We start from the raw sequence: 26,648 nt of genomic DNA on the forward strand, positions 1-26,648 counted from the left end.
TTTTTGGATGGTGGACCTGGGAGAGTCCTGACCATTAAAGAACAGCATGAGCATGGGGCTAACAAAGCATGCAGGGAAACAGTAATTGTAGAACAACAAAGTGCTTCTATATGGTAAGTGGTAGCTAATAAAATGAACAGTGAGTGTAGAAACCAGCCCCGGTTCTGGACTGCTTTGCTTGGGGGGGCAAAGACACAATTTGGGGGGGCAATGCCCCCCTCAGCCCCCCCTAGCCCCGGTTCTGGACTGCTTTGCTTGGGGGGGCAAAGACACAATTTGGGGGGGCAATGCCCCCCTCAGCTTCCCCCTAGCGCCGGCCCTGGTAGAAACATAGAGGTGGTTTTAATGTTATGGCTGATCGGTGTACATGTCAAGTGTATGTAAACTTTTAACCTCAAGTGTATTAAATCTTAACCCGACTTTAACCTCAGTACACGAAAACAAATTGTTTGGCTATTTTCTTTTTTAATTAAAGCTGTAGTTTTTGTTGGGCATTTAGTTTACACACACACACACGCACACACACGCACACACACACTGTTTTATTTGTTCCAGTCAGCATTACAAGGTTCCTTTGGGACAGTGCTTCAGACCCCAGAAATGCCAATAAAGGTTTGGATTACTGTCCAGGTCTTAATAAACTAACCCCTCACTGTTTAAGGCTTCAACCCTTAATGTATCTTTGATTAACGTCCACTTTCCATGCTATAGACTGTACATGCATCACGGCATTTACGTGTGAAGGGGTGTTGACTGTACTACTGCTGCATCTAACTTCCATATTTGGAAAGATGATTAGCTTTTTTAAAAATGTGCCAAGATGCATACATTTACCAAGTCAAATTCTTTGTCTGTGAGAATGTCTTTGTCCAATAAAATGATCCTGATTCTGAAAAAAAAAAACAATTGTCTAATTTAAATTAATTGCACCTTTTGATGTAATATGATTTTGATGTAATAAAATACAACGATTGAAATGATTTGTGTCCCTGAACACTTTTATACAAAAATATAAAGTCACTTTTACCAGGAATCACTGGATGCAATGCAGTAGCACACCCCAGACAGGATGCCAGTACATCCTCCCAGACATAGCCAATCATGTCTGTATGTAGATGCCTGACCAGCCAATAGCACATCTGGGGATTTGAACCCAGGATCCCAGCAGTATTTAAATATATTGCCAATATAATTTGGACACCTGACCACGAGCTATTTGAACATCACATTTCTTTTTTAATTAGAGTGACCTTTATGTGATCTATAACAACAGTCACTCTCTTGACAAAGCTTTTTACAAGAAGTATGTCTGTGGGAATTAGTGTCTATTCAGTCAAATGAGCATCTGTGGTATTATTTACACTGGTTATCTCTGTACTACAAACGAGTTTGTTAAGTTGTATTTAAATGTTTTGTGTTCCTACATCTTCACTATGGCAAAGGAAAAGATGTTATTTTGCACATTAAAGTTTTTTAGTCGTTTTAGGATTTCTGTAGTTTTGCCTCATTCAAGGCCACTCAAACTTCAAGCCCCTTCAGACAGTGCCACCTAATGGCCATATCAAAAATGAACTCAGTGATGTGCAGTTATATACATAATACACCGAAAACTATTTCGTTCCCAAAACATGATAGTAACACAGAATCTTCCACAGAATCTTCATAACAGCCTGTGATGAGGATACATTTACAATATATTGTATGTAAATTTTAATACCAGATGTACGGCATAATACCCAATGCTGTTAAGTAATTGTTTTTTATACATGTAAAGTAAGTTAAAATCATTTGCAATAATAACTAAATTTCAATGTAAACACACATTGATTTCGGGCGCTCAGGTGGCACAGCCGTAAAACACGGCATCCGGCTGGGCTGGGCACCTACATGAACAACGATTGGCTGTTGTTCATACAGGGTGGGAGCCGGATAGGGACCAGGGGCGTAACTACCGGGGGGGCTGGGGTGCCCTGGGGCCCATGGCGGGAGGGGGCCCTCCACGACATGAACTCCCCCAACCCCACCCCCCAACCGCACTGCCCCCCCCATTGGCTGCCAGACTCGCCAGATCGTTTTTATTATATTACAATATTTTCGTTAAGTAAAACGTTAAAATAACTAAAAGACAATGAAATATCAGAATACATGTATCTGTCTGTCTGTCTGTCTGAAATTTGTTGAGGGGGCCCAAAATGTTTTTTGCACTGGGGCCCATGAGCTCCTAGTTACGCCACTGATAGGGACCTCATAACTGAGGCAATTACGACTTCTGCTGGCCGACTAAGGGCGCCTGCACAGAGTCGAGGAATAATGCGTTGATCAGGGTGTGGCTTTCCGTACACAATGCTGATCCATAAATGAACTCACCTCAGCTACTGTACACGTGTCGGAGAGGACGTGTGTGTCAGTCTCGCTCTCCTCAATCAGGACGGGGATCGAAATTAGTAGAGAGGAAGCATAATGCATTTGTGTAATTGAATGCGCTAAAGTCGGGAGAAAACGCGTAAACAAAAAACTATAAAACACATTGATTTCAACAATTACTTCAGATGATTTAGATGAACAGTTAAACAGTTAGGACGGGACGTTGACTCAGTAGGTAGCACTGTCGCGAGAAGGTTCTGGGTTTGATTCCTAGGGAGAGGTGTATATTATTATGATAAACCTGTCTGATCCTCACTTCTGGTCACTGGATTTGATGAGTTTATTATGTTCTCTTCTCGTGTCTTGTGGGATTTCTTTCGGGTCATTAAACTGTTTAGGTGTGAGTCAGTAGGTATGTGGGAGATGCCCTGCAATTAAGTTACAAGTTGTTTTCTAGTGGCAACAAACCTACAATGTTTCTGACCAGAAAGAAACTGTGAATTATTTAATAATGAATTAATAAATCTAACTTGCACACAATATATAAAACCTAATGAAGTAAAAATGTAGACGTTTTGATTGAATGTAGACGTTCTAAATGTACTTCAAATATATGATCAGTAGTTCTTGAGCTATGCTACTACATAAAATGAAAACGTATAATTTCTAAGTGTACACATAAAACACTAATGTTCCTTCAGTGTAGTAACAGGTAACATTAACAAACGCCCAGACTCCGTTGCTTTTTAAGTCACCGCTTTTCAGGAACATCCCGCCTACAGCGAACGTCATTATCCAATCAGCTCGCTACTTCTGAGCAGGCGTCGAAGCGCATTTGTCGAAATATAGGTGGAAAACAAACACACCAGTACTGGATGACAACATCCGGGTTGTCAAATATAAAGCGGGAAGTTTAGAACGTCGTTTCAGTCGAGAGAGTAAACAAAGCTGTGCTGCACTAACAGGTCAGTTTGTAAAATAAACTGCTATAATGATTAAAACATCATTTTGGTTTGATAAATATACATATAAACAGGTCATAAAACTATATACAGTTTAACTAATTTAATATTTGTCGTCTTTCTAATACCGTTTATTACAGTTTCACACTAACTAGCTTTATACCTTGCTTACTAGTTTAGGTTAGCTAAAATGTTTAGCTTAAGCTTTTACACTGACACCTCACAAGCACAAACTAAACAATACACTGGCATTTAAAACATTGCTATACAATTATCCAACAACGTAGGGCTGTGTATAATCATAAAAAAATCATTTTGTGTATGATTATAAAAAATGCATATATTTGTTAATGCTTATAATTGTAATTACAAAGTCAAATGACATTGTATTGAAATTTGAATTGGATATATGCATTAAAATAATACAAACAAAAAATATAGAGTGTGTATATGGTTTCCACCAACTGTACAGACATAAACACAACAGCAATGGAATGTATTAAGTAATCTTTGTATTATTTAAGGTGTTACAGTTCTCTTTTTCGTGGAGGTATTTTCACAGTATTTACTATTTAATAAAAATTAATACATCACTCTTCCAAACCCTGAATTTCACTGCTGGTTTAGAATAGTCAACTACACTAAGACAGCAATGAACCTGAGACCTGTGATTAAAAACTGATATTGACAAAGAACTAAACACTTAATAATACAAGAACTGTACAGAAAGTCTAAATATGGTCCCTTTCCATTTAAGGTCAGTTTTTGGGACAAGGGCTTACAAAGTGTGCCGATTATAGATGTATCTAATAAACAGAGTGTAATAATAATATTTACATAATAATATAATAGATTTGGACAGTGGTAGCCTAGTGGGTAGGGCTTTGGGCTATCAACTGAAAGGTCAACCCAGCTCTGCCATGCAGCCACTTGGGCCCTTGAGCAAGGCCCTTAACCCTCTCTGCTCCAGGGGTGTTGTACGATGGCTGACCCTGCGCTCTTACCCCGGCTTCCAAACAAGCTGGGATATGCGAAGAAAGAATTTCATTGCACTGTACGTCTGTAAATGTATACATGTCAAATAAAGGCGTTCTATTCTATTCTGTAAGCTTTGTAGACAGATATATCTAGTATATCTAACAAGTTGTGTACTTTACTTAACATCAAGACACAAAACAATTGATGTAACACAGATCTAAACTGGTGAGACTCTGTGGTATCTGGTCATTACCAGCAGGTCCTTCAAATTTTGTATGTTGTGATACAGATTGTCCTACAGTTCATTTTTTCTGCGAGTACATGATGCACATGCATGGCTGTCTATGTGATCTTGGAGAAAAAAAGGATTCGTCTGACCAGTCTACTTTATTCCATTGCTCCGATGTCTAATTTCCATGCCAACTTGCAGATTGTAGGTGCTTTTAACCATGGACACTGGACAGCAGTTAACATGGACTTTATTCAATGCAATCAATAAAGTGACACTATTTTTAAATATTCAGTATTTTTAAATTATTCAGGGATGATTTCAACCAGATCAGTTAAATGTTTGTTTATTTATTAGAATTTTAATGTCATGTTATACACTTTGGTTACATTCATGACATTACAGGTAGTTACAGGTTACAACATTCATCAGTTAAAGTTCAATGTTAAACATCATCACAGGCAATTTTGTATCTCTAGTTCACCTAACTTGCCAGTCTTTAAACGGAGGAAACCCACAGACACAGGAAGAACATGCAAACTCCACATAGAAAGAACCCACACCACTCCGCTTGGGAATCAAACCCAGGACCTTCTTGCTTTTTAGTGACCGTGCTATCACCGAGCAATCTGCTGTCCGCTCAGTTTAACGGAAACATCAATTAAATAGAACCTCCTTCGCAATGTAAAGTAGGTTAAAATGTGTGAACAAGTATGTAGCACTAAACAAAATTCAGAAAGGGATGAGAAAAAGTTACTAAAGTTAACTAGATTGCAAAAGCTTACAGAGCCAAGTCTCAAGTTTGATTACAGTGGTTTTCTACAAAAACTTGTTTTACTTTTGTAAAAAAAAAAAAACTTTGATGACCCCAACGCCTTGCAGAATAATGTTTTATGAACTAGTCAAAAGTGAAAAGGAATAAAGCTAACAAAACATTCTAAAATAAAATAAAAAATTTATGTTTAAAATCTCTTGGATGTGGTTCAATTTTAAGCAATTCTACCAAGAAAGTCTGGGGCAAAGTTCTAGGGCCACATTGACATGAAAGATTGATCTTCAGTTATCAGAGGCCTTTGGTTGCTGTTGTTGCAGCTAGGTTTGTCAGGACCAACCCTATTATTACACTTGGGGAAGCAGTTATGTTTTACATGGGTGAAATGATGAGTTTAAAACTGTTTTATGCACATTCTGTGCAAACCACATGCACAAAGAAAAAAAATTAGAAGGTCAAATACTTTTTAACAGCATTGTACATTGACTGATTGTGGTGATTGTTTCCTCTACTTTGACCTGGTCTGAAAACTTTGCAGTCATCACTTAATCTGAGAGAACTATCTTAAGGTAGAAGTATCCCAAATAACTGTATTTAAAAACTAAGTGTGTCAGATGTCATACAATTAAGTCAAAGGTTCTGTTTTGGAAAATCCAAACTTGCTAGCCTCAGGCTGTAGGGTTGGGGGTGGCTGCATTAAGATGTCAAGTCAACAAGAAGCGTTTGTTCCTGATTTTTTTTTAAGATAAAAAAAAAACTCACTGGGGTAATTACATGTCGTCTGATTCATAGGGGCCTTCCAGCAGAGCTGATGGAAAGACATAAAAAAAACCTCAGTGTTATGAGGTGATCGTAAAAAATGGTTCATTGTTGTGTCCTTTGCATACCTGTCATTAAGCCGAAAAAACAGTAATTACCCACAAATGCGTGCTTCTGCACTTAAAAGTTTCTGGTAACTTCAGATTGATTGAACGGATGTAAGAATCTTGTTTGTGGCAGGACTTTGAGATATTGCCATAGACCTGATCCATGCTTTTATCTCCAGTAGGGTGGACTATTGTAATGGTCTCTTAACTGGACTTCCCAAAAAGACCATTAAACAGTTACAGCTCATTCAGAACGCTGCTGCTAGAGTTTTTGTAGAGAATACATCTCAGATATGTTTAGAGAATATAAACCTAGTAGATCTCTTAGATCCATGGACTCAGGTCAGCTAGTTGAGCTCAGAGTCCAAACTAAACATGGTGAAGCAGCATTTAGCTGTTGGGCTGCATATAACTGGAACAGACTGCCAGGAGATATTAGATGTTCCGCAAATGTAGAAATGTTTAAATCCAGGTTAAAAACTTTTCTTTTTTCTTGTGCCTATGATTGAGCTCGAAATTTTTGCTATTACCATATTTCTTTTAGTTTTTCAGGCTCTTAATAATTCTTTTTATAGAGTAGTGTACATTCTAAATTGTAGTGTATATTTTACTATATTTTCTTTTAGTTTTCATGTTTTAATTGCTTATCTCTCTTGTTTTAATTTCGTTTTTCCCAAATTGTAGGGTATATTTTACAATATTTTCTTTTAATTTTTCATGTTCTTAATTTTTATCTCTCTCGTTTGAATTTCATGTTGTCTTAATTGTAACTAAATGTTTGCAAGAAGTCTTTCTGAGGTTCTAGATCTCAGGAATGTTTTAGTGCTTTTAATTTTTCCTTATGTAAAGCACTTTGAATTGCCACTGTGTATGAAAGGTGCTATACAAATAAACTTGCCTTGCCTTACTGGAAGGTTGTTGAAAGCAAACAGCAAATACATTATTTCAGTGGCTGGTTCTGAATGATCAATTATGTTGTTTTTTATTGCCTCAATTAAGTACAATGTGATGACACATTCAGATGCTCAAGGTCTGCCACACATAATTAACTCTATGGGCCCTGTCACTTTGGAGTTGACACTTTTTTCATCGTTTTTTTCCAGTCACAGCTGGTTTGGTTCCATTGGGAACCGCTGGGCGCAAGGCAAGAATACCCTTGAAAGGGCACCACTTCACTTTATCAGCCCACTGGGTAGTTTGGCTGCTTTATATTGACCCTGTAATATGTGTGTGAATTAATGATTGAATAGTCTGTTATATTATAAACTGGGTTTTGATATGTGTGCTTCCACAGTCTCCATGCCATGGCTGCGCTCTCGGAACCCGAGGTGAAGTTTTGGATGGATAAGGCAGTGCAGTGGGGGCAGGCTACATCACCATCTGCCCAACAGGACACCTGCAAACATTTCCATTCTCTAAGAAGCTTCCTTGAGCAGCTCCTACACATTATACAGACAAAGGTAATTTCTCGAATATGCACTATTACTGAAGGGGAAAAAGATGTCATCATCCTTAAATGTTTGGATACTACGGCTGGAATCTCAGCTCTGCTACTGGTTGGCTGAGCCCCTGGGGGGGAGGGTGCTGCAGGGGATTCCTCATAACTGATGCAATTATGACCTCTGCTGGGTAATTGAAGGTGTCTGCACAGAGACAAGGGAAAATGTGATCAGGGTGTGTCTCTCCGTACACAAAGCCGATCCACATATGAACTCCCCTCGTGCAGGTGTGAAGATGCCGTTGGCTACTGCACACATTTTGAGGGGACGTGTGTTAGTCATGGCTTTCCTCAGTAAGAGTGGAGGACAACATCAGTAGAGAGAAAGCGTAATGCAATCAAGTAATTGGATACGACTATATTGGGAGGAAAACTGGGGGGGAAAATGCCAAAAAAATGTTTGCATACCACTGTTCAATATTGACTAACTTTCTTTGTTTGCTGTATCTTTGCTTTGAACCTTTCTCTTTATGGTTGTAAGTCACCTATATCTCATGCCATTGGGTTAAAATTACCCATATGTGCAGCTTTGTGTTTTGAGGTCATGCCCCGCCTGGCCTTGCCTCCCCTGACCAGTCATGTCTGTTAAGTGGCCGACTAAGCTGGTGGCACCCGCAAAACTCGAACACGAGGGTCATGTTTTATGTTTAATAGAAACATTTCCTGGACCACGCAGGCACAGTATTTCATTACAATCTTACATCATACGCATTGTGTATATCAAGGCATCTGAAATTTGTCTTTCCAGGATTTACCAGTTTTGCCAGAAAAGTAAAATACATCATCCATAAATACAGCTAGCATTATGTCCGTGCTGAAAGAAAACAGATGCAGTAAAGAACTATGCCAGCCCTGGTGTTTCACACACCCCTGTGGAGAATGAGAACCATGGCTGCCCAAACAATGTCTGATGTTAATCTTGACAGACAGCACTGCTAGTGTTAGCAAGCTGGAAAAAGATTACATTGCTAAACAGACGCAACCATTTAACAGGAGAAAAAGTTCTTAGTGCACATAAACGCCTTCTGGGACTGTTGGTGTGTGACTGTGTGTGTGTGTGTGTGTCTCTTGTCTGTGAGCCTGTGTGTGTCTCTTGTCTGTGAGCCTGTGTGTGTCTCTGTCTGTGAGCCTGTGTGTGTCTCTGTCTGTGAGCCTGTGTGTGTCTCTGTCTGTGTGTGCGTGTGTGTCTCTGTGAGCCTGTGTGTGTCTGTGTGTGTCTCTGTCTGTGTGTGCGTGTGTGTCTCTGTCTGCGTGTGTGTCTCTGTCTGTGAGCCTGTGTGTCTGTGTGTCTCTGTCTGTCTGTATGTGTCTGTCCGTATGTGTCTGCCAGTGTCTGTCTGTCTGTCTGTCTGTCTGTCTGTCTGTGTGTGTGTGTGTGTGTGTGTGTGTGTGTGTGTGTGTGTGTCTCTGTCTATGAGCATATGTGTGTGTCTCTGTCTGTGTGTGTCTCTGCCTGTGAGCCGGTGTGTCTCTGTCTGTCTGTATGTGTCTGTCCGTATGTGTCTGTCCGTATGTGTGTGTGTGTGTGTGTGTGTGTGTGTGTGTGTGTGTGTGTGTGTGTGTGTGTGTGTGTGTGTGTGTGTGTGTGTGTCTCTGTCTATGAGCATATGTGTGGGTCTCTGTCTGTGTGTGTGCCTGTCTGTGTCTGTCGGTGAGCCTGGGTGTCTGTCTGCGAGAATGTGTCTCTGTCTGCGAGAATGTGTGTCTCTGTCTGCGAGAATGTGTGTCTCTGTCTGCATGTGTGTCTCTGTCTGTGAGCCTGTGTGTGTGTCTCTGTCTGTGAGCCTGTGTGTCTTTCTGTTTGTGTGTCTCTGTCTGTGAGCCTGAGTGGGTCTCTGTCTGTGAGCCTGTGTGTGTCTGTCTGTCTGTGAGCCTGTGTGTCTCTGTCTGTTAGCCTGTGTGTCTCTCTGTCTGTCTCTGTCTGTTAATCTGTGTGTGCGTCTCTGTCTGTGTGTGTCTTTGCCTGTGAGCCTGTGTCTGTCTGTCTGTGAGCCTGTGTGTCACTGTCTGCAAACATGTGTGTCTCTGTCTGTCTGTCTGTGTCTCTGTCTCTCTGTGTGTGTGTGTGTGTGTGTGTGTGTGTGTGTGTGTGTGTGTGTGTGTGTGTGTGTGTGTGTAAAGTTCTTTCAAGAAACCAAAGTGGCTAACCCTAACCCCCCCCTTCCCCCCAAACACAACCTGAACATGTTTTTTTTAAGTAAATAAACAACTGGAGAATTTCTTATGTTTTTATACCAAGTAATCTGGTCACACCAGCCTTTAGCAGTCAGCCTGTGATCCAGTCCTTGAGCTGAAACCTTATGTTGACTATTCTCAGGAGACCATGGTTTGAACAGTGGCCTTTCTGTGCTGGACCAGGCAGTCCACCGGTACAGCCATGTTGTTGTGTTTGTGGGCTAATAGCCACAGAGGGACTGGCAGCGTTAACCTGAAGTATGCCTGCATGAAGTGTTTGGATCAAAATTTGGAAGCAGGACCAAAGTGAGCAGAGTTGTAACTCTGTGAAGGTCCAGTGTTTGTAAAGTTTTGCCTCACACGGTCAGCGTTCTCCTTGAAAGGAGTTCTTTCTTTAGCCCTAAGCAAGCTTAGCACATTGGGAGCTCAGGCTGCTGCATGCTGTTTTGCCTAAAAGCAAATTTGTTGTCGTCATGCTTTCTTATTTCAAACATTACAATGCCTGCCCTGCCAAGATGCAGTCGTCTGAAATCACCCTACTCGCTTTCAGCTAGCTCTGTCCAACTGTGTGGTTTGGGACTCAATGAAAGACTCAGTGGTTCATTAATGTGAATAATTTAAACAAATCTTTGCCAATTTGACACTGATTTGACTCAGACACCACCCATAGTCTGATATTTAAAAGCCATTTAACATTGAGGTCAAACCTTTACATACACTTGAGTGGACCTGTATGTCATGTCAGTTTTAGAACTGGAGCGATTTTGGCAGCTGGTCATTTTCTTTAAAGGTTTGGAACACCTACTTTATTGTCAAAAAAAATGTTGTAGCTTTTCTAAAAATATGCTTGGTGAACATTGTATATGCAGCGATAATGAATTTGTTGGTGTAAAAAGGTTTTAAAGCTTCATTTAACTTTGAGGCAAAGCCAGACTCACAGCAGTAAATATGATTGACTACAGTTGTCGCTTTCTGTGTGCTTAAAAGTGGTCTTTAAGAAAGGTTAAAAGAAAAAAAAAAAACCAAGCTGTCACCTCATACTGAGAAGAAATTTGTCCACTTTGTCCAGATGTAATAAAAGAACCACAGGAAAACTGGCCCCGTAAATGAAAGCTGCATTTTAAAGTTTTGAACATACACTTAAGGTTAATGTCTACGATTAAAACTTCTCCATGTGAAAATGGCAATGCGTCAGCATTTTGTCAGGAAGCGCAGGTTAAAGGCCATGTTAGCATACTTAATTGGTTAACTTCTTTGACCTCTCCACCAACAAGCCGACCACCACCCAAGCCCTAAAAACCCTGCTGTAGTATCTTATGTTTATATACCTAACCTGAAAACTAAGATTTCTGGTTATAATTATTGGGGAACAACACTTGGGTAAAACTAATTAAAGAATGGTGCACCAATTTATATATGCACTTTTGATTTATACTGTTGACAACTGCCCAACAAACACTATAATGTGTTTTTTGTAGTCTTATTATCATACACCCGCACCCTAAAGTTTGCTACATTTAGGAAATGTAATTGGATCAGTTGTGGAAATATTAGACATATTTCCATGTTCTCATTTTTTTTTGTCTACAAGAAAAGCAATTTTATTGGAATAAAAAAACAAAACAATTTAGATGACCAAAATTTGAATTGTCTTGTCTTACGTTAAGCAACTGATTATGCACACTTTATTTACTTTTATAAAGGGTGCATAATCAAAAAATTACTGGGTGCTTGGGTGGCTCAGTGATAAAGTACCCTAGCCCACTACTGCTGAGATTAGGGGATTCAGGGTACAAACCTGCTGTGCTATCTGTCAGCCGGGCGTGTACATGGACATGATCAGTCAATGTTTGATTGGGGACGGGGTGAGGGGGTTGAGGTGGCTGAAACGGCCTAGCCATTAAAATGCTTACTTGGCAATGCACTCTTAAGTGCTGGTCCCAATAGGAGGGTTGTGTCAGGAAGGGCATCTGACGTTAAAGCCAAGTCTGGTATGTGGACGAGATTCACTGTGGTGACCTCTATGTATATGTGAGAAGCTGAAAGAAAAAAAATACTTACTTTACAAGATTAATTGAAATATCTATCACAAAAATAGTCTAGTAAACAGCAAACTTATAAATAGCTACTTTCTGGCTTTAGTCTGGCTTTTTTTTAAACACCACCTGTTGCTTGGGAAAAATATATAATTTATATTCATTTCTGAATATAATTTCTTCATTTGCATTACATTTAAGCTTGATTTAGTGTGTAAAGTTTACTCCTGTTTTTTGGCCTGTGAGCTTTTTCCCTGCCTCACCCACCACCACTCATCTCCCCTTTCAGTGTGTGCTAGCTTGAGGGGATCAGATTAATGATGGTAATAACTCTGTGTGTAGCTAAAGTGTATGCGAAAACACATTTCACATTTGCAAATTTCCTGACGTAAAGTGTTCCTGTCTATTTTGGTGATTGGGACTTTTTTACTAGGTAGAAATTTGTAAATGATAGGCCTCGTGTGTGATATTATATTTGTATGTATTTATGGTAGATGTTTGCTATTAGTGGCTCTTTTGGCAACACATTTTTCAAGAAACTTCACAGGTATGAAGTGCTGAACTAGGTGTGTGAATTAACAACACAAGGGCAAAAGACTTGTAACTTTGAATGCTTTGCCTTTAGTGTTCTTCTGATCCAGATCATCTTTATAAGCTTAACCTTCCTTTAGGGTTTTATCATTTATTTGACACACATCAGTCGGCATCACACTGAGCATGTGTATGTATGAGGCGTGTAAAAGGCGTCTGTTCCTTTGATTGGATTCCAATGTACAGTAAATTAGCAGGGCACATCTTGAATTAATGCAGAAAGCTGTGATTCCCGAGAGTCCTTAATGTTAGCAAGCTGGTGTTTATTAAATACAGAGATCTCTTAAAAAAGGATTAATGACTATCCGTCTGGCTGTGTGAGAAAAGTTTAATAAGGGCGAAAAAGCAATTTGGTGGCTAGGCTACTACTTGGTAAAAATAGGAATAATTGTTTATTATAGTGACGGTGACTGGATCTTTAGAGATCGAAATCTGTCATTTTTTGGCCAATTTGTGATCAGCTGATAGTTCTTAAATTAGGCGATACATAAGGACCTCTCCATTTTTACACACACAGAAAATCACTTTAGAAAACAAGGCAACACCTTATGCATAAACTTACTGTCACAATTTGTATACACTTATTTCCCCCCGTGCTGTCTGCTGACATGTGACAGATGCTCAAGCACTCACTGGCTGAGGAGGGCCAGCGGATAAGCAGACACCTTCTACCACACTCGTGAAGCTGCTGGATTACACAGACTAGCATCAGACTCTTACAGAAAGCCTCAGCACGTTCTCTCCTTCTTATGACTATTGTGACTATTTAGCCATTCCTTACAGTGCCAATCATGTCTGTCTACTTTTTATGATACATGAATCCAACTGGTCCACATTTCTAGGAATGTGTAAACTCTGTATTAAAGTTGCAACACTAGGTTAAATGAAAATGCAACAGAAAGCAGTAAGCTCTTTGTAAGCTCTCTATAAATCCACATAAATTCCTAAGAAAGATTGATGTCTGGAACAAATTCCAAGTAAAATTGGAACAGGGGAAATAAACACAGATCAGCCACAACATGAAAACCGTCTGAACTGAATAATTGCTAAATTTTGTTACATTGGGATAATGGAAGCATAAAAATGGTGCAATATATGAAAGGCTATAAAAAAGATTTGATTTTGGGTGGCGCCGTGGTCTAATGTGCTAGTTCACCACTGCTGGGATCTTGAAAACGAAGTTTCTTCACCTCACAGCTGTGCTATCAACTTTCCGGGCACCTACACGGTTGGGTCGGGCTGTTTGTCTATTGGATGGAGGGACAATGATTGAAGCAGTGTTCCTGATAACTGGCACAATTACGGCCTCTGCTGGCCGGGGGGGTTGTTGTGCTAATTACAGATAGCAGTGCACGGCTCTCCACATGGTTTGGATTTTTCAAGCAAAGAAGTGTGAAAAAATTTGGTTTTACTTAACACCTTTAATCTTTGAAGTTTTCGAGGTGGCAAAACCAGGTTGCCAAATAAAAAATAAGACAACATACTTTAGTTGAAAGTGCAGATGTAACAAGTCTTCCTTTTCTTTTCTTTTTATGCCAAACACACTTCATGATTTTTTTTTATTTATTTTTTTGGTAAGAATTTTTTATTCGATTTACGGGCTTTCTTTTGGCATGCATTCTACAACCCCTGGCAAAAATTATGGAATCACCACTCTTGGAAGATGTTCTTTCAATTGTTTAATTTTGTAGAAAAAAAAGAAATCACAGACATGCCACAAAACTATCATTTCTCAAACTGTCAACCCTCTGGCATTAAGAAACAATAAAAAAAGAAACAAATATAATAGTTGTGGTCAGTCACAATTGCTTTTTTTTTTAGATCAAGTAGAGGAAAAAAATATGGAATCACTCAAATCTGAGGAAAAAATTATGGAATCATTAGAAAACACTGCACCATTATTACTTTGTTGCACCACCTCTGGCTTTTATAATGGTTTACACTCTCTGAGGCATGGAGTTAACTAATGACAAACAGTATTCTTCATCAATCTGCCTTCAACTGTCTCTTGCTGTTGCCAGATCAGCTTTGCAGGTTGGAACCTTGTCATTGACCATTTTCTTCAATTTCCACCAGAGATTTTCAAATGGATTGAGATCCGGACTATTTGCAGGCCATGCCATTGACATTATATGTTTTCTTGAAGGAAAGTTTTCACGTCCTTTGCCCTATGGCAAGATGCATTATCATCTTGAAAAATGAAGTCATCATCACCAAACATCCTTTCAACTGATGGAATAAGAAAAGCGTCCAAAATTTCAATGTGGACTTTGGCATTTATTGAAGACCATCTCCCCTGTGCCTTTACCCGACATGCAGGCCCATATCATCAACAACTGTGGAAATTAACATGTTTTCTTTAGGCAGTTATCTTCATAAATTTCATTGGACAGACACCAAACAAAAGTTCCAGCATCATCACCTTGCCCAATGCAGATTCGTGATTCATCACTGAAGATCACTTTTATCCAGTCACCCACAGTCCATGATTGCTTTTCTTTAGCCTACTTTAACCTTGTTCTTTTCTTTTTAGGTGTTAATGGTGACTTTTGTTTGGCTTTTCTGTATGTAAATCCCATTTCTTTTAGGTGATTTCTTACAGTTCAGTCACAGACATTGACTCCACTTTCCGGCCACTTGTTTCTCATTTGTTTTGTTGTGCATTTTCTGTTTTCAAGACATATTGCTTTGTTTTCTATCTTGATGCTTTGATGTCTTACTTGGTCTACCAAGTTGGTTCCCTTTTACAACCTTCCCATTTTGTTTGTACTTGGTCCAGATTTTAAACACAGCTTACTGGGAACAACCAACATCTTTTGCGACATTCCACAATGATTTATCTTCTTGAAGGAGTTTTATAATCCTCTCATTTGTTTCAACTGACATATCTTGTGTTGGAACCATGATTCATGACAATCTGCTTTGTGCAACAGCTCTCCGAGGTGTGAGCACTCTTTTTAAACTGAAGAATAATTAGCAAATCTAATCTGCTGCAGATGTTTTGTTTTTAAACTGCAAATTACAGAGTGATTCCATAATTTTTTCCACAGATTTGAGTGATTCCATATTTTTTTCCTCTACTTGATCTAAAAAAAGCAATTGTGACTGACCACAACTATTATATTTGTTTCTTTTTTTTATTGTTTCTTAATGCCAGAAGGTTGACATTTTGAAAAATGATAGTTTTGTGGCATGTCTGTGATTTTTTTTTTTTCTACAAAATTAAACAATTGACAACATCTTCCAAAAGTGGTGATTCCATAATTTTTGCCAGGGGTTGTAAATAGTGTTAGCACAAAGAAAACTTTTACTGAAGATTTGAAGACAAGAGGACCACAAAATGGAAAAAAAATATATAAATTATGACCACAAAATGTCACCCCATTATTCACAAGCCAGCAATAATAAAAAGTGTTTATCTGCTCAATAATAAATAATAAAATTATGCTATTGCTTACTATGCTATGCTCTGCTAGGGTAAGAAATACTATAGATCTTCTTATCTTGTACTACCAGTGACAGGCTAGTGGTGGTCATGTCACCTATAAAAACATAGAGTTAACATAGAGTTAATATATAGACATTAGTAACGAAACATGGCTGGAAATGCTTTAAAATACTTCTGTTTTGCCACTGTTGTGTGTACAATGGGCCATTTCTGCTTTTTCTGTGATAATAAATTGGTCAGACAATCACATGTTGCTATTGGTTGTATAGTGACTAGGGATGTAACGATGCACCACAAGGCAGTTAAAAATCGATTCACATGCGTAACGATTCAAATCGGTTTACATGTATAATGAATTGATATTCACTTTAAACAGCAGAGGGCACTGGCGCTATTCACCTCGCCTGGTTGACGTCACTACAGGTTCTTAATTTTCCAGCCAAATGTATTTATGTGAGGATACTTTCTTTATTTGTATTATTCATTTCATTTCAGTTTTTTTTACACAGAAAGGGAAATGTGCAGCATTGTTTTGCATAGTTTGTACCTACCTCAGAAATAAAGGTTCATTATTTAGATAAACAAAAGATAAGCACAAATACAGTGTTTTATTTTATTTTTTAAAGAGAAAATTCAGTAATTCAGTTTAAAGGAAAATTTTTCATCATTTTGTTTAAAACAATCAGGAAAAACTGTATTGTGAACTCAGTATCGTGAATCGTATTGCATCGTGGGTAGAGTGTGTCGTTACATCCCTAGTAACAGAACATGGCTGGAGATGGTTTTGTCACTGTTGTGTGTACAAGCTGTGATAATAAATTGGTTAGAGAATTACATTTTGCTATCGGTTGTATAGTGACAACTCTATGCTTTTCTTACTTTAAATTTGTATAAAGATGTAAAAATGTTACATTTATATATAAATGTAAATTTTATTTCAATTAGTAAAAAAAGTTGCAAATTTGTCTCTGTGAGTTTCACTAAAGCTCAAAGAAGCTTAAGAAAATTGGTGTTGCCAGTACCACCGTGTAGTTGTTGCTGCAGGGATTTTAAAAGGTTTGTGTCTCTGTTTTCAGAGCTCCACCACCGAGGCCATGAAGAGCCTTCCCTTTGTGGGCCAATTACTGGGAAGACTTTGTTGGAACCCATATGTTACTGCAGATGGTAAATTTACGACTTTCTTACTCAATGGGGTTGTGTTTTCTATTTGAGTTGGAGAAAGGGGTCTGCTGGGGTGGGGTATTTACACTCATTTCCCAATGAACCCTACAGCGACCTGCTGAGCATTTATTCTCCTTTTTATTATTTTTCCAACCTCATCTTTAGTTTCTTTCTCTTTTGTATCTCTTTCCCTGTTTATTGTTTTTTTAGTCCCTTTCTCCCTTTCTCCTCTGCTCTCCACTTCTCTGTATCAAGATCCATATATCTGTATTGTTTCAGTCCTTACTCTGAATATTGTAATTTATCTTATCTTGTCTACATTTTACCTCAGACTTTTTAACTCTCAATTTTTAGACTGTTACACAAAGTATTTCTGTTTTTAGGAGAGAGCCGTGGGCTTTTGTTGCAGTGTGTGTCGTGTTTATATAGTGCAGAACCCCAGACTGCTGTGGAGCACAGGGCAAATGAATGGATACGGGTAAAGTAACACACACACACACACACACACACACACACACACACACACACACACACACACACACTGTGGTCATCTCTTGAAATAAAACGAGATTTGTGGCAAAATAACTGCAGTAAAAGGTATTAATAGTACATGGTCAAAATAAGGAGTGGGAAGTTTTAAGTGAGGTAAAGAAGGGCTCAGTTCTTGCTTTATTGTCGGACAGTGAGCAAATCTCAAAAATCTCAAAGATGGTGGTTCATAAAAATAAGATCAAGCAGCAGATATTGGAGACAACAAAGAGGCAGATCAGCCTCTTCAGAATAGACTCTCCACTGACCAGGATAAACAGCAGCTCATTCTAATATCATTCAACATCCGAAGAGTGCCATTAATGCCAAGTTCACACTACATGACTTTCCAAGTCGTCAGGTCGCTGTACAGTTCACACTACACGACTGGATCTCTTGTAATCGGGAGTCTTTCAAGTCGTGTGTATTTCACACTACATGACTGATCGGTGATAGGGGGTTTCACACTATCACCAACTGGAATCGCAGACGAGTTTCTCTGGTCTCCCAAACTACGTTTTGTCATGAAATCAAACGTGAGAAGTGACGAAAGGTTTAATGATACCACATCCAAAAATGCAAGTCAGCAAGTATCGAGTGATTAAAGTTTGTGCGCTGATGTGAAGTGTTAAATCAAGGAGAAAAAAATTAATGAATCTGAGTGTATTTGGCTACATGAACATCATGGATTGTTCTATAGTGAGGTTGGAGGTTAATAAATATTTTTTGCAGTGCAACGTTGGTGTTATGTTTTGTAGAGAACGATCAGGTCAGAAATACTGTAAAGCTTGTGTGTGTGCCGATGTATTCTGATATAAACTATATTCTGCCCCGTCCCACCTTTTTACAACGTCTCCCCTTTTTATCTTGCGTTCTCATTGGCTGTTTGACATCGCACTCATTGTCAGCTCTGACAATGTCTCAGGGATACCCACAAGCAGCTATGATAAGTACCCATCAAGGATGGGCAAGCCACCAACTGCTACCAGCAGGTGGCATGTATCAGACAGCAATACAGGAAAGATGGACAAGTGCAGCAATCTGAGCCACTTTGACACTGGCCAAATTGTGATTGTAGCCTGAGTGGGACCTACACAAAATTAGGGAGGTGGTTTTAATGTTATGTTTGTTTAATAAATTGTGGGGAAATAAAACCCTACCTAAAACAATTACAACAGTTTGAATACCATTCAATTTTTGAAATTAACATGTGAGGCCACCCACTCCTGCTAAGGAACTCTAACTTTAGTAATACTGACACAAGGCCTTTTAGAACACAAGTTTCTTCTAAAATGTTACATTTTCTTCAACTAATTTATCCTGGTCAGGGCTGTGGCTGGTCCGGTTCCAGGAAACTCTGGGTGCAGGGCAGTAAAAACCCAGAACTGGGTTTCAATCCATTCCAGTAGCCACCCCCAATCATGTCTGTGTAGACTGCTGTCCGGTCAAAATCACAGCTGAGATTTGAGTGTGGATCTCAGCAGTGGTGGACTAGCATAATAGACTGCCAGAGCACCTAATGTTACACTTCTCATGCGATTTACCACATTACTGATGGTTTAGGGTGCTTTCTTTTTATTGCCATGCCCAGCCCTGCCAGAGGCTCTAATTTACCAACTCTCCAGTTCTTCACATGGAAAATGGTTTCCACACCACCAAAAGTTCCAAACCTCAATTACATGGCAAATGGACAGATAATGAAAAAAGCCAAGTTCACTATGAACAAACTGGAAACTTTCACATTTAAAGAACAGTAAAACACGTATCATTTAATAAAACATTAAAGTAATTAAAGGAGGTTTTAATGTAAACTTTTAATTTGATGTTTTTAACACATACAAAGAGACATGGAAACAAAAGGATGTTTCATGAGGCTGTGGGCCAAGTAATTCTCGTACAGCAGTAGGTTGAGCCAGTTAGTGGGAAAAGGCCTGAGGCTTAAAGAATAGTGTACCAATAAGAGGAGTTTTTTATGGTGCCAGTAAAAACCAGACAGAAGTTGTTCTACTGATTAGTCTGTTTCTGGTGTCATTACTGGTTGTGTTTTTCCCCTCGTTAACTGTGAGATGAGCTAAAAACAAGGAACAAAACACAACACCCCAATTAAGCAAATAATGTGGATGAACTTCAGCTTTGACCCCTTTTAACCTGTTGAAAATGTTACTGTTTTTATGGTATTGATTTAATGATTGCTGCCACAACACTTCCTGGAGAGCGCTTTTTTTTTTCTTTTTTTCTTTATGCTTTTCTTCCCCTTTTTCTCCCGTTTTTTTAGCGCGTCCAGTTGCCCGATTGCATCATGCTTCTTCTCTACCCATGCCGATCCCTGCTCTGATTGAGGAGAACGAAGCTAACCCCCTCCGACACATGGGCAGCATGCCGTATACATTTTATCACCTACACTTTGACGAGTGCAGTGCAGCTCAGCTCTGTGTACGGAGGGACACCCCATGAGAGCACTCTTCTCTCATCACTGTGCAGGCGCCACCAATCGGCCAACAGAGGTCGTAATTGCACCAGTCATGAGAGAGCGAGTCCCACCCGTCTGAACAACAGGCCAATCGTTGTTCATGTGGCCATTCAGTTTCAGCCGGCAGGCAGAGCTGAGATTCGATACGATACGATGTATTCGAGATCCCAGCTCTGGTTTCAGCGTGTGTTTTTACCGCTGCGCCACCTGAGCAGCCCTGGAGAGGTTTTTACTAGATTTTGGATCTTGCCTTTAGAGTTTCTGAGAGCATGATGTCATTTGCTGATGTTGAGTGATGACGACTAGTTTACATGTGACATTCTAATTCATCCCTGAAGTTCTGCATGAGGTAAAAGTCAGTTATCTTGGGTTCGTTCTGTCTGCAATTAAATAAAAGTCAAAGTAAATGTAAATGCATTTTTCATACTGTCCCAACTTCATGTGATTCTAATAACTCAGTTAATAGAAGGAAAGACCACCTATTTGTCACCATTTAGCGAATTTTATTTTCCCATATTGTTTAGCCACAACATAAATAGAAAAAAACCTCTTGGATTTTTGTATGTTCATTTTTCCTGAAAGCATAACAACTCTCACACATCTGAGGGCATTTAAATGTTCATCACAATTAACGGTGAGGGCCATCATTCATGAGATTTCACTCATATCATTCCAACGGTTGCTTTTTCCATTCTCAACTAATGCCAGTGGAGGCATGCGTTCATTCAACAGCTCTGTGTAAATAAACGGACAGCCTCATCAGATGGAAAGCCAGTTCTGTCATGTTTGGGACTGTTAAACATTTTTTCTTTTTTTTATGTGGGTGGCGAGCTTTGAAAGAAAGCAGAGAGGTGGGTGCTGGGATTTTGTTCTGCCTAAAGTGTTCCCTGTTATTAGTGGCCCCTCTGCCCATTCCTTCTTCGTCTCTCGCTCTACCGCACCTGCCTGGCTCACCCACAATCCAAATTAGAGGACAGGCAGTGTGTTCCAGTCTGTAATTTCTTAATGTTTTTCTAGTGTACATTATGCCCACCTATCCGCAGCATTCCCTAACCCCTTTCACAGTTTTCTCGCCTTTACGTGTTTTTATAATTATATATACAGTATATACTGTATAGGACTGTAGGAGGCAGCTCTTTCTGTGAATTACAAGGGCATGAAGCAGATCCCAACAGCAGATCCCTCCCACTATGCTTGAACAAGCAAACACAACACACCTAATGCCAAGTTCACACTGATTTTCCAAGTCGTCAGGTCACTGTACAGTTCACACTACACAACTGGATCTCTTGTGATCGGGAGTCTTTCAAGTCGGTGTGTATTTCACACTAAACGACTGATCGGCATTAGGGGGTTTCACACTACACGATCTATCACCAACTGGAATCGCAGACGAGCTTCTCTGGTCTCCCAAACTACGTTTTGTCACAAAAACAAACACGAGAAGTGATGAAAGGTTTAATGATACCACGGCCAAAAATGCACATCAACAAGTAGCGAGTGATCAAAGTTGTTTGTGCACTGATGTGCCGCATAAATTCAAAGAAAAATAAATGAATCCGAGTGGATTTGACAACACCAATAGCATGGATTGTTCTGTAGTGAGTTGGAGGTTAATAAATATTTTATTGTAATGCAGTGTTGGTATTATGGTTTGGCATGGACGATAAGTTCACAAATATTGTGTATGCTGATGTATTCTGACAGAAACTATATTATCTCCATCACCAAACTCATTGCCAGTCGCAACCGACTGATCCAGATATTTAACATGCTAGATATCTCTCAGCGCTTGGCGAGCCGCTCGGATGAAGTTGTTGAGTAGTTCACACACAGCGATTGAGAGCTGAGTTTAGATCGCTTTTTTTGCTTTGCTTTTGCACATTCTGTCTTGTACAGATGGAAGTAATGAGTTTAGTCACAATGTGGCAACTACAACCTGGTCTCTTTAACTGCCAACAGGTTTGATTTTAAGGTCAGAAAAATCATACTCAAGTTTTTTCTGCTTTTTTCTGCTAAAGTTTAAACTAAGACTTTATATAATATGTTAATACCATTTTAATACAAATTTGACAACCCCCAATCAGAAAAAGTTGGGACAGTATGAAAAATGCAAATAAAATACAAATGCAGTGTTCCTTACATTGACTTTTTTATTTGATTGCAGACAGGATGAGTCTGATATTTCATGTTTTATCTGCTCAGCTTCATTTCCTTTATTAATAAACCTCCATTCCTGCATTTCAGGTCTGCAACACATTCCAAAAAAAGTTGGGACGGGGGCAATTTAGGGCTAGTAATGAGGTGGAAAAAACTAAATAATGATGTGATTTCAAACAGGTGATGTTAACAGGTGATTGTAATCATGGTCTGATATGAAAGCAGCATCCAGGAAAGGCTGAGTCTTTGATGAGCAAAGATGATCAGAGGATCTTCAGTTTATCAGCAAATGTGTGAGAAAATGATTGAAATGTTTAAAAACAAAGATTGGAAGGGATTTGCTTATTTCTTTCTCTACAGTGCATAATATCATTAAACGATTCAAAGAATCGGGAGGAATTTCAGTGCGTGAAGGCCAAGAGCGCAAGCTTAAGCTGAACACCCATGGTCTTTGATCCCTCAGACAGCACTGCATCAAGAACCGCCACTCAACAATAGCCGATATAACCACATGGACAAGGGATTACTTTGGCAAACCTTGGTCAAGCACTACAATATAGAGATACATGCACCATGCAGGAATGGATGTTTATTAATAAATGAAATAAAGTTGAGCAGATAAAACATGAAATATCTCAGGTTCATCCTGTCAGCAATCAAATAAAAGTCAAAGTAAATGTAAGAAACTTACATTTGTTGTATTGGGTAAAAGTCCTGTGCATATGTAATCTTGAATTTCTTGGCTGTATTTACTTTGTTGCACTTTCATGGAAAATTTGTACATCTGTCCTTTCCAATATATTTCAGCCGTACAGCACTGTTTTGTAATAGTTTACAGCAGAGCCCTCATGATCAAGACTAGTTTCTGCCCTGCAGATGGTAGAGCCAAATAATTCCTGGTAGACACATTTTAAGCATTATGTCACACTGCATAAATCAAGTCCTTATTCTAATGACAGACATGTTTACAACTCATGTCATTATCGGGTCATTTTTCTAAGTTTTGCCTTTTCCATACATGCAACTTCACATGCCAATTTGTTAGGACGCACCCTTATACACTTCACGATTTAACACACAGTAGGCTGTAACCCAGGTGTTTTACTAATGAATGCTTTCATATGGGACATATGGGTCACATGATGGGTGGCTATTTCTGAATGTCTGATTTACGTAGGTAGTGGAAGTAATTAAAACTCACTGGAATAAATATGACTTTTAATCGTATCTAACACCATCTTGGTATTGTCATGGGCTTGAACTCTTATGATTAAGCATTACAGTCTCTTATTACTTACTATAAAACAAACTCTCAGGATAACACCAGCTTATACACAATGTTAGATTGTTGCCTGTTTTTTTGGGGTTCAGTCTACATGAATTATAAAATATAGACAATACTGTAAATTATATTGGCAAATGTTAATAACCTGACCTAAGCGTCTTGTCCATCCCCCTCTTAATTCTGTGTATATTAATATGGAGTAAACCCCTCTTTGCAGCTATAACAGCTGTAAAGCTGTCCACAGTCAAGTCAAGTTTATTTATATAGCGCTTTTTACAATAGACATTGTCTCAAAGCAACTTTACAGAATCCAGGACCAACAGATACAAAAACAAAACCCCCTGTTGAGCAAGCCGAGGGCGACAGTGGCAAGGAAAAACTCCCGTCACATCTGGCAGGAGCAGCATTGTTGGCACGGCAGTCTCAACTTCATTCCTTAACCTCGGGTGGGTAAACAGGTTTCCATCAGAACCACCTTGGGGTAAAACAACAGAAAATGTAGTTAAAAATTTAAAATGTGAGTTAAGTAAAATATCAGTTTCACAGATCTTTGTGTTTTTGAAAACCGGGTTTGTGCCCATTTCTTCACTTGAGCTTTTGTGAGGTTAGGCGCTGACATTAAAAAAGGCCTGGCTTACAATGTTCAAATGTAATGGGGTTGAGTTCACTTATTTACCCATAATGGCAGTGAAAAGTGTGAAAACATGTTTTTCAAGTTTTTTGGCAATCAAATCAAAAACCGAATCACAAAAGTATTAAGACTTTTTTGCAGTGGTAGCTCAGTGGTTAAGGTACTGGACTAGTAATCAGAAGGTTGCCGGTTCAAGCCCCAACTCAGCCAGGTTGCCACTGATGGGCCTCTGAGCAAGGTCCTTAACCCTCAATTGGATAAAAGTGTCTGCTGCATGCTGAAAATGTAAATGTTGCTGTGGCACTTTAAACTGTGGTCATGTACATCCTGCTTTATTTTATCTTTGTGATATGATTAGATCTTCTGAAGTCCACCTGTTACAATTTCAATTTAACCAAGCCACGAAGTCCAAGGAACTGCTTGTTGATATGTCTGTGGATTTGTCAATGCATGGATCATGGCAATGATATAAAACAATATTTGAATGTTCCTTGGATTACAGTAGCTTTGGTAATTGTGAAATGAAGAAGGGTGGTAAGAAAGAACCCAACCGTTGCTCTAAAAGAGCTCCAAAAGTCTTGTGCAGAGATTGGAGAGTCTGTTTGACGAACAGCCATCTCTGCAGCGCTTCATGAAACATGAGAAAAGGTTCTCTGGTTGTATATTGCATAACTCGTTCTGAAGCAAGCACTATGTCTGGTGAAAAACAAGCACCGAACATCATCTTGCTAATACTGTCCCTAAAGTAAAACCCGATGGTGGTGGGATCATGAGATGTGGGTGCTTCTCAGCAGTAGGAGACTGGTAAGAATGGAGGGACACTAAATGCAGCCAAATACAGGAACATAGTTGAAACATAGAAACCTCCTCCAAACCACACACACATTCTGATTTATACAACAGTTTACTTTTCATACAACCAAAGTAACACAGGAGTGGCATTGGGGCAAGAATTTAAGATGCTGATTTCTGTTTAATGTTTTTTATGAAACAGAATTTGCTGTGCCACTTAACGTCAGAGGAGCAGAACAGTGTAGGACATGCTCTGGTGAAACACATTGGCTCTAAACCTCAACAGTATTATTCAGAGACTTTTAAAAAGGTAATGTCACATTGCAGGTTTTTATTTAACTCAGTTGTTTTAACATTTATTTATTAACGACTTAAAAGAACTTGTGCTTGTCAATATTTTAACCTGATGTGCTGATGTGGTCATGTGACTGACTTACAGATGGTGGCATTATTGACAAAGGAGGTCAGTGGGGCTTTTATGCCTGTAGCACCACATTTGGAAAGGTTTGTAGCAGCTTTAATTTACACTGACAATCCTCTACAATTTTGTAAACGCATGGTTACACATTACACACAGGAGATCCAGCTTGTGTGCATTCTGTTCCAAAACCATGTGCATTAATAAGATACCCCCTTCCTTATTCTGAAGACTGTGGAGTTGTTCTGTCACAATTTGTACTCATAGTCGAAAAAGCATTCGGTTGGCGCACTGATCTGGTCTACTGCGCTACCACAGAGTTTTAATTCTCTGGTGCTATTGACCTGCCTGGTTGTATTAACGGATACAATTAGCCATTCTTGGGTGAGGAAGGTCACTTCTAAGATGTGACCTCTGCTGTCTGGTTAAGGCACCTGCACGAGCGGTGGATAATTCAAAGAGGGCCTAGCGTGACTTTGTATGTATGAGAAATGTATGAACTTCCATAAAAAGACCACCACTGGCAAGTGATAAATAGTGACCAGAGACTGCAAGTTTGTCAGAGGGGGCGCATAATGGTCTGTAGCTCTTCTCAGCCAGTGCAGGCAGGGTGTAAGGCAAGGGAATTGCAATTGCAGTACGTAACTGTAAACAACTAGACTGTGAGAAAGAGGGAAAATGCCAAAAGGCATTTGTGAGCTCAGGCACTAATGTTGGATTTGAATGCCTTACACACAGTTAACATTATAATTAATCCCAAATGTGTTCAGTGGGGACTCAGAATGTCTTTCTTTATGGGACTTTAGTAGTGTGCTTTTTGCTCTGGGACACAGTCATGCAGGAACAATAGGGCAATAATGTGTTGTTTTTACGAAGTTAGAGGCATACATTTTGCATATATATACAGTGCCTTACAAAAGTATTCGGCCCCCTTGAACTTTTCAACCTTTTGCCACATTTCAGGCTTCAAACATAACGATATGAAATTTTAATTTTTTGTGAAGAATCAACAACAAGTGGGACACAATCGTGAAGTGGAACGAAATTTATTGGATATTTTAAACTTTTTTTAGAAATAAAAAACTAAAAAGTGGGGCGTGCAATATTATTCGGCCCCTTTACTTTCAGTGCAGCAAACTCACTCCAGAAGTTCAGTGAGGATCTCTGAATGATCCAATGTTGACCTAAATGACTGATGGTGATAAATAGAATCCACCTGTGTGTAATCAAGTCTCCGTATAAATGCACCTGCTCTGTGATAGTCTCAGAGTTCTGTTTAAAGCG

General features: G+C 39.2%; 1 protein-coding gene across 1 annotated transcript in view; it reads left to right on the plus strand.

The window, feature by feature from the left end:
• Positions 1–3,274: 3,274 nt before the first annotated feature.
• fancc (FA complementation group C) overlaps positions 3,275–26,648 on the plus strand; it is a 41,338-nt gene continuing 17,964 nt past the window's right edge. Inside the window, exons 1-6 of the mRNA XM_062998327.1 lie at positions 3,275–3,329; positions 7,466–7,631; positions 16,996–17,083; positions 17,464–17,558; positions 25,149–25,256; positions 25,386–25,450. Coding sequence (XP_062854397.1) covers positions 7,476–7,631; positions 16,996–17,083; positions 17,464–17,558; positions 25,149–25,256; positions 25,386–25,450 — 512 coding nt within the window. The 5' untranslated portion in view covers positions 3,275–3,329; positions 7,466–7,475. The remainder of the gene's footprint in view (positions 3,330–7,465; positions 7,632–16,995; positions 17,084–17,463; positions 17,559–25,148; positions 25,257–25,385; positions 25,451–26,648) is intronic.

Source organism: Trichomycterus rosablanca, chromosome 7 (assembly GCF_030014385.1).
Source record: "Trichomycterus rosablanca isolate fTriRos1 chromosome 7, fTriRos1.hap1, whole genome shotgun sequence".
NCBI lineage: Eukaryota > Metazoa > Chordata > Actinopteri > Siluriformes > Trichomycteridae > Trichomycterus > Trichomycterus rosablanca.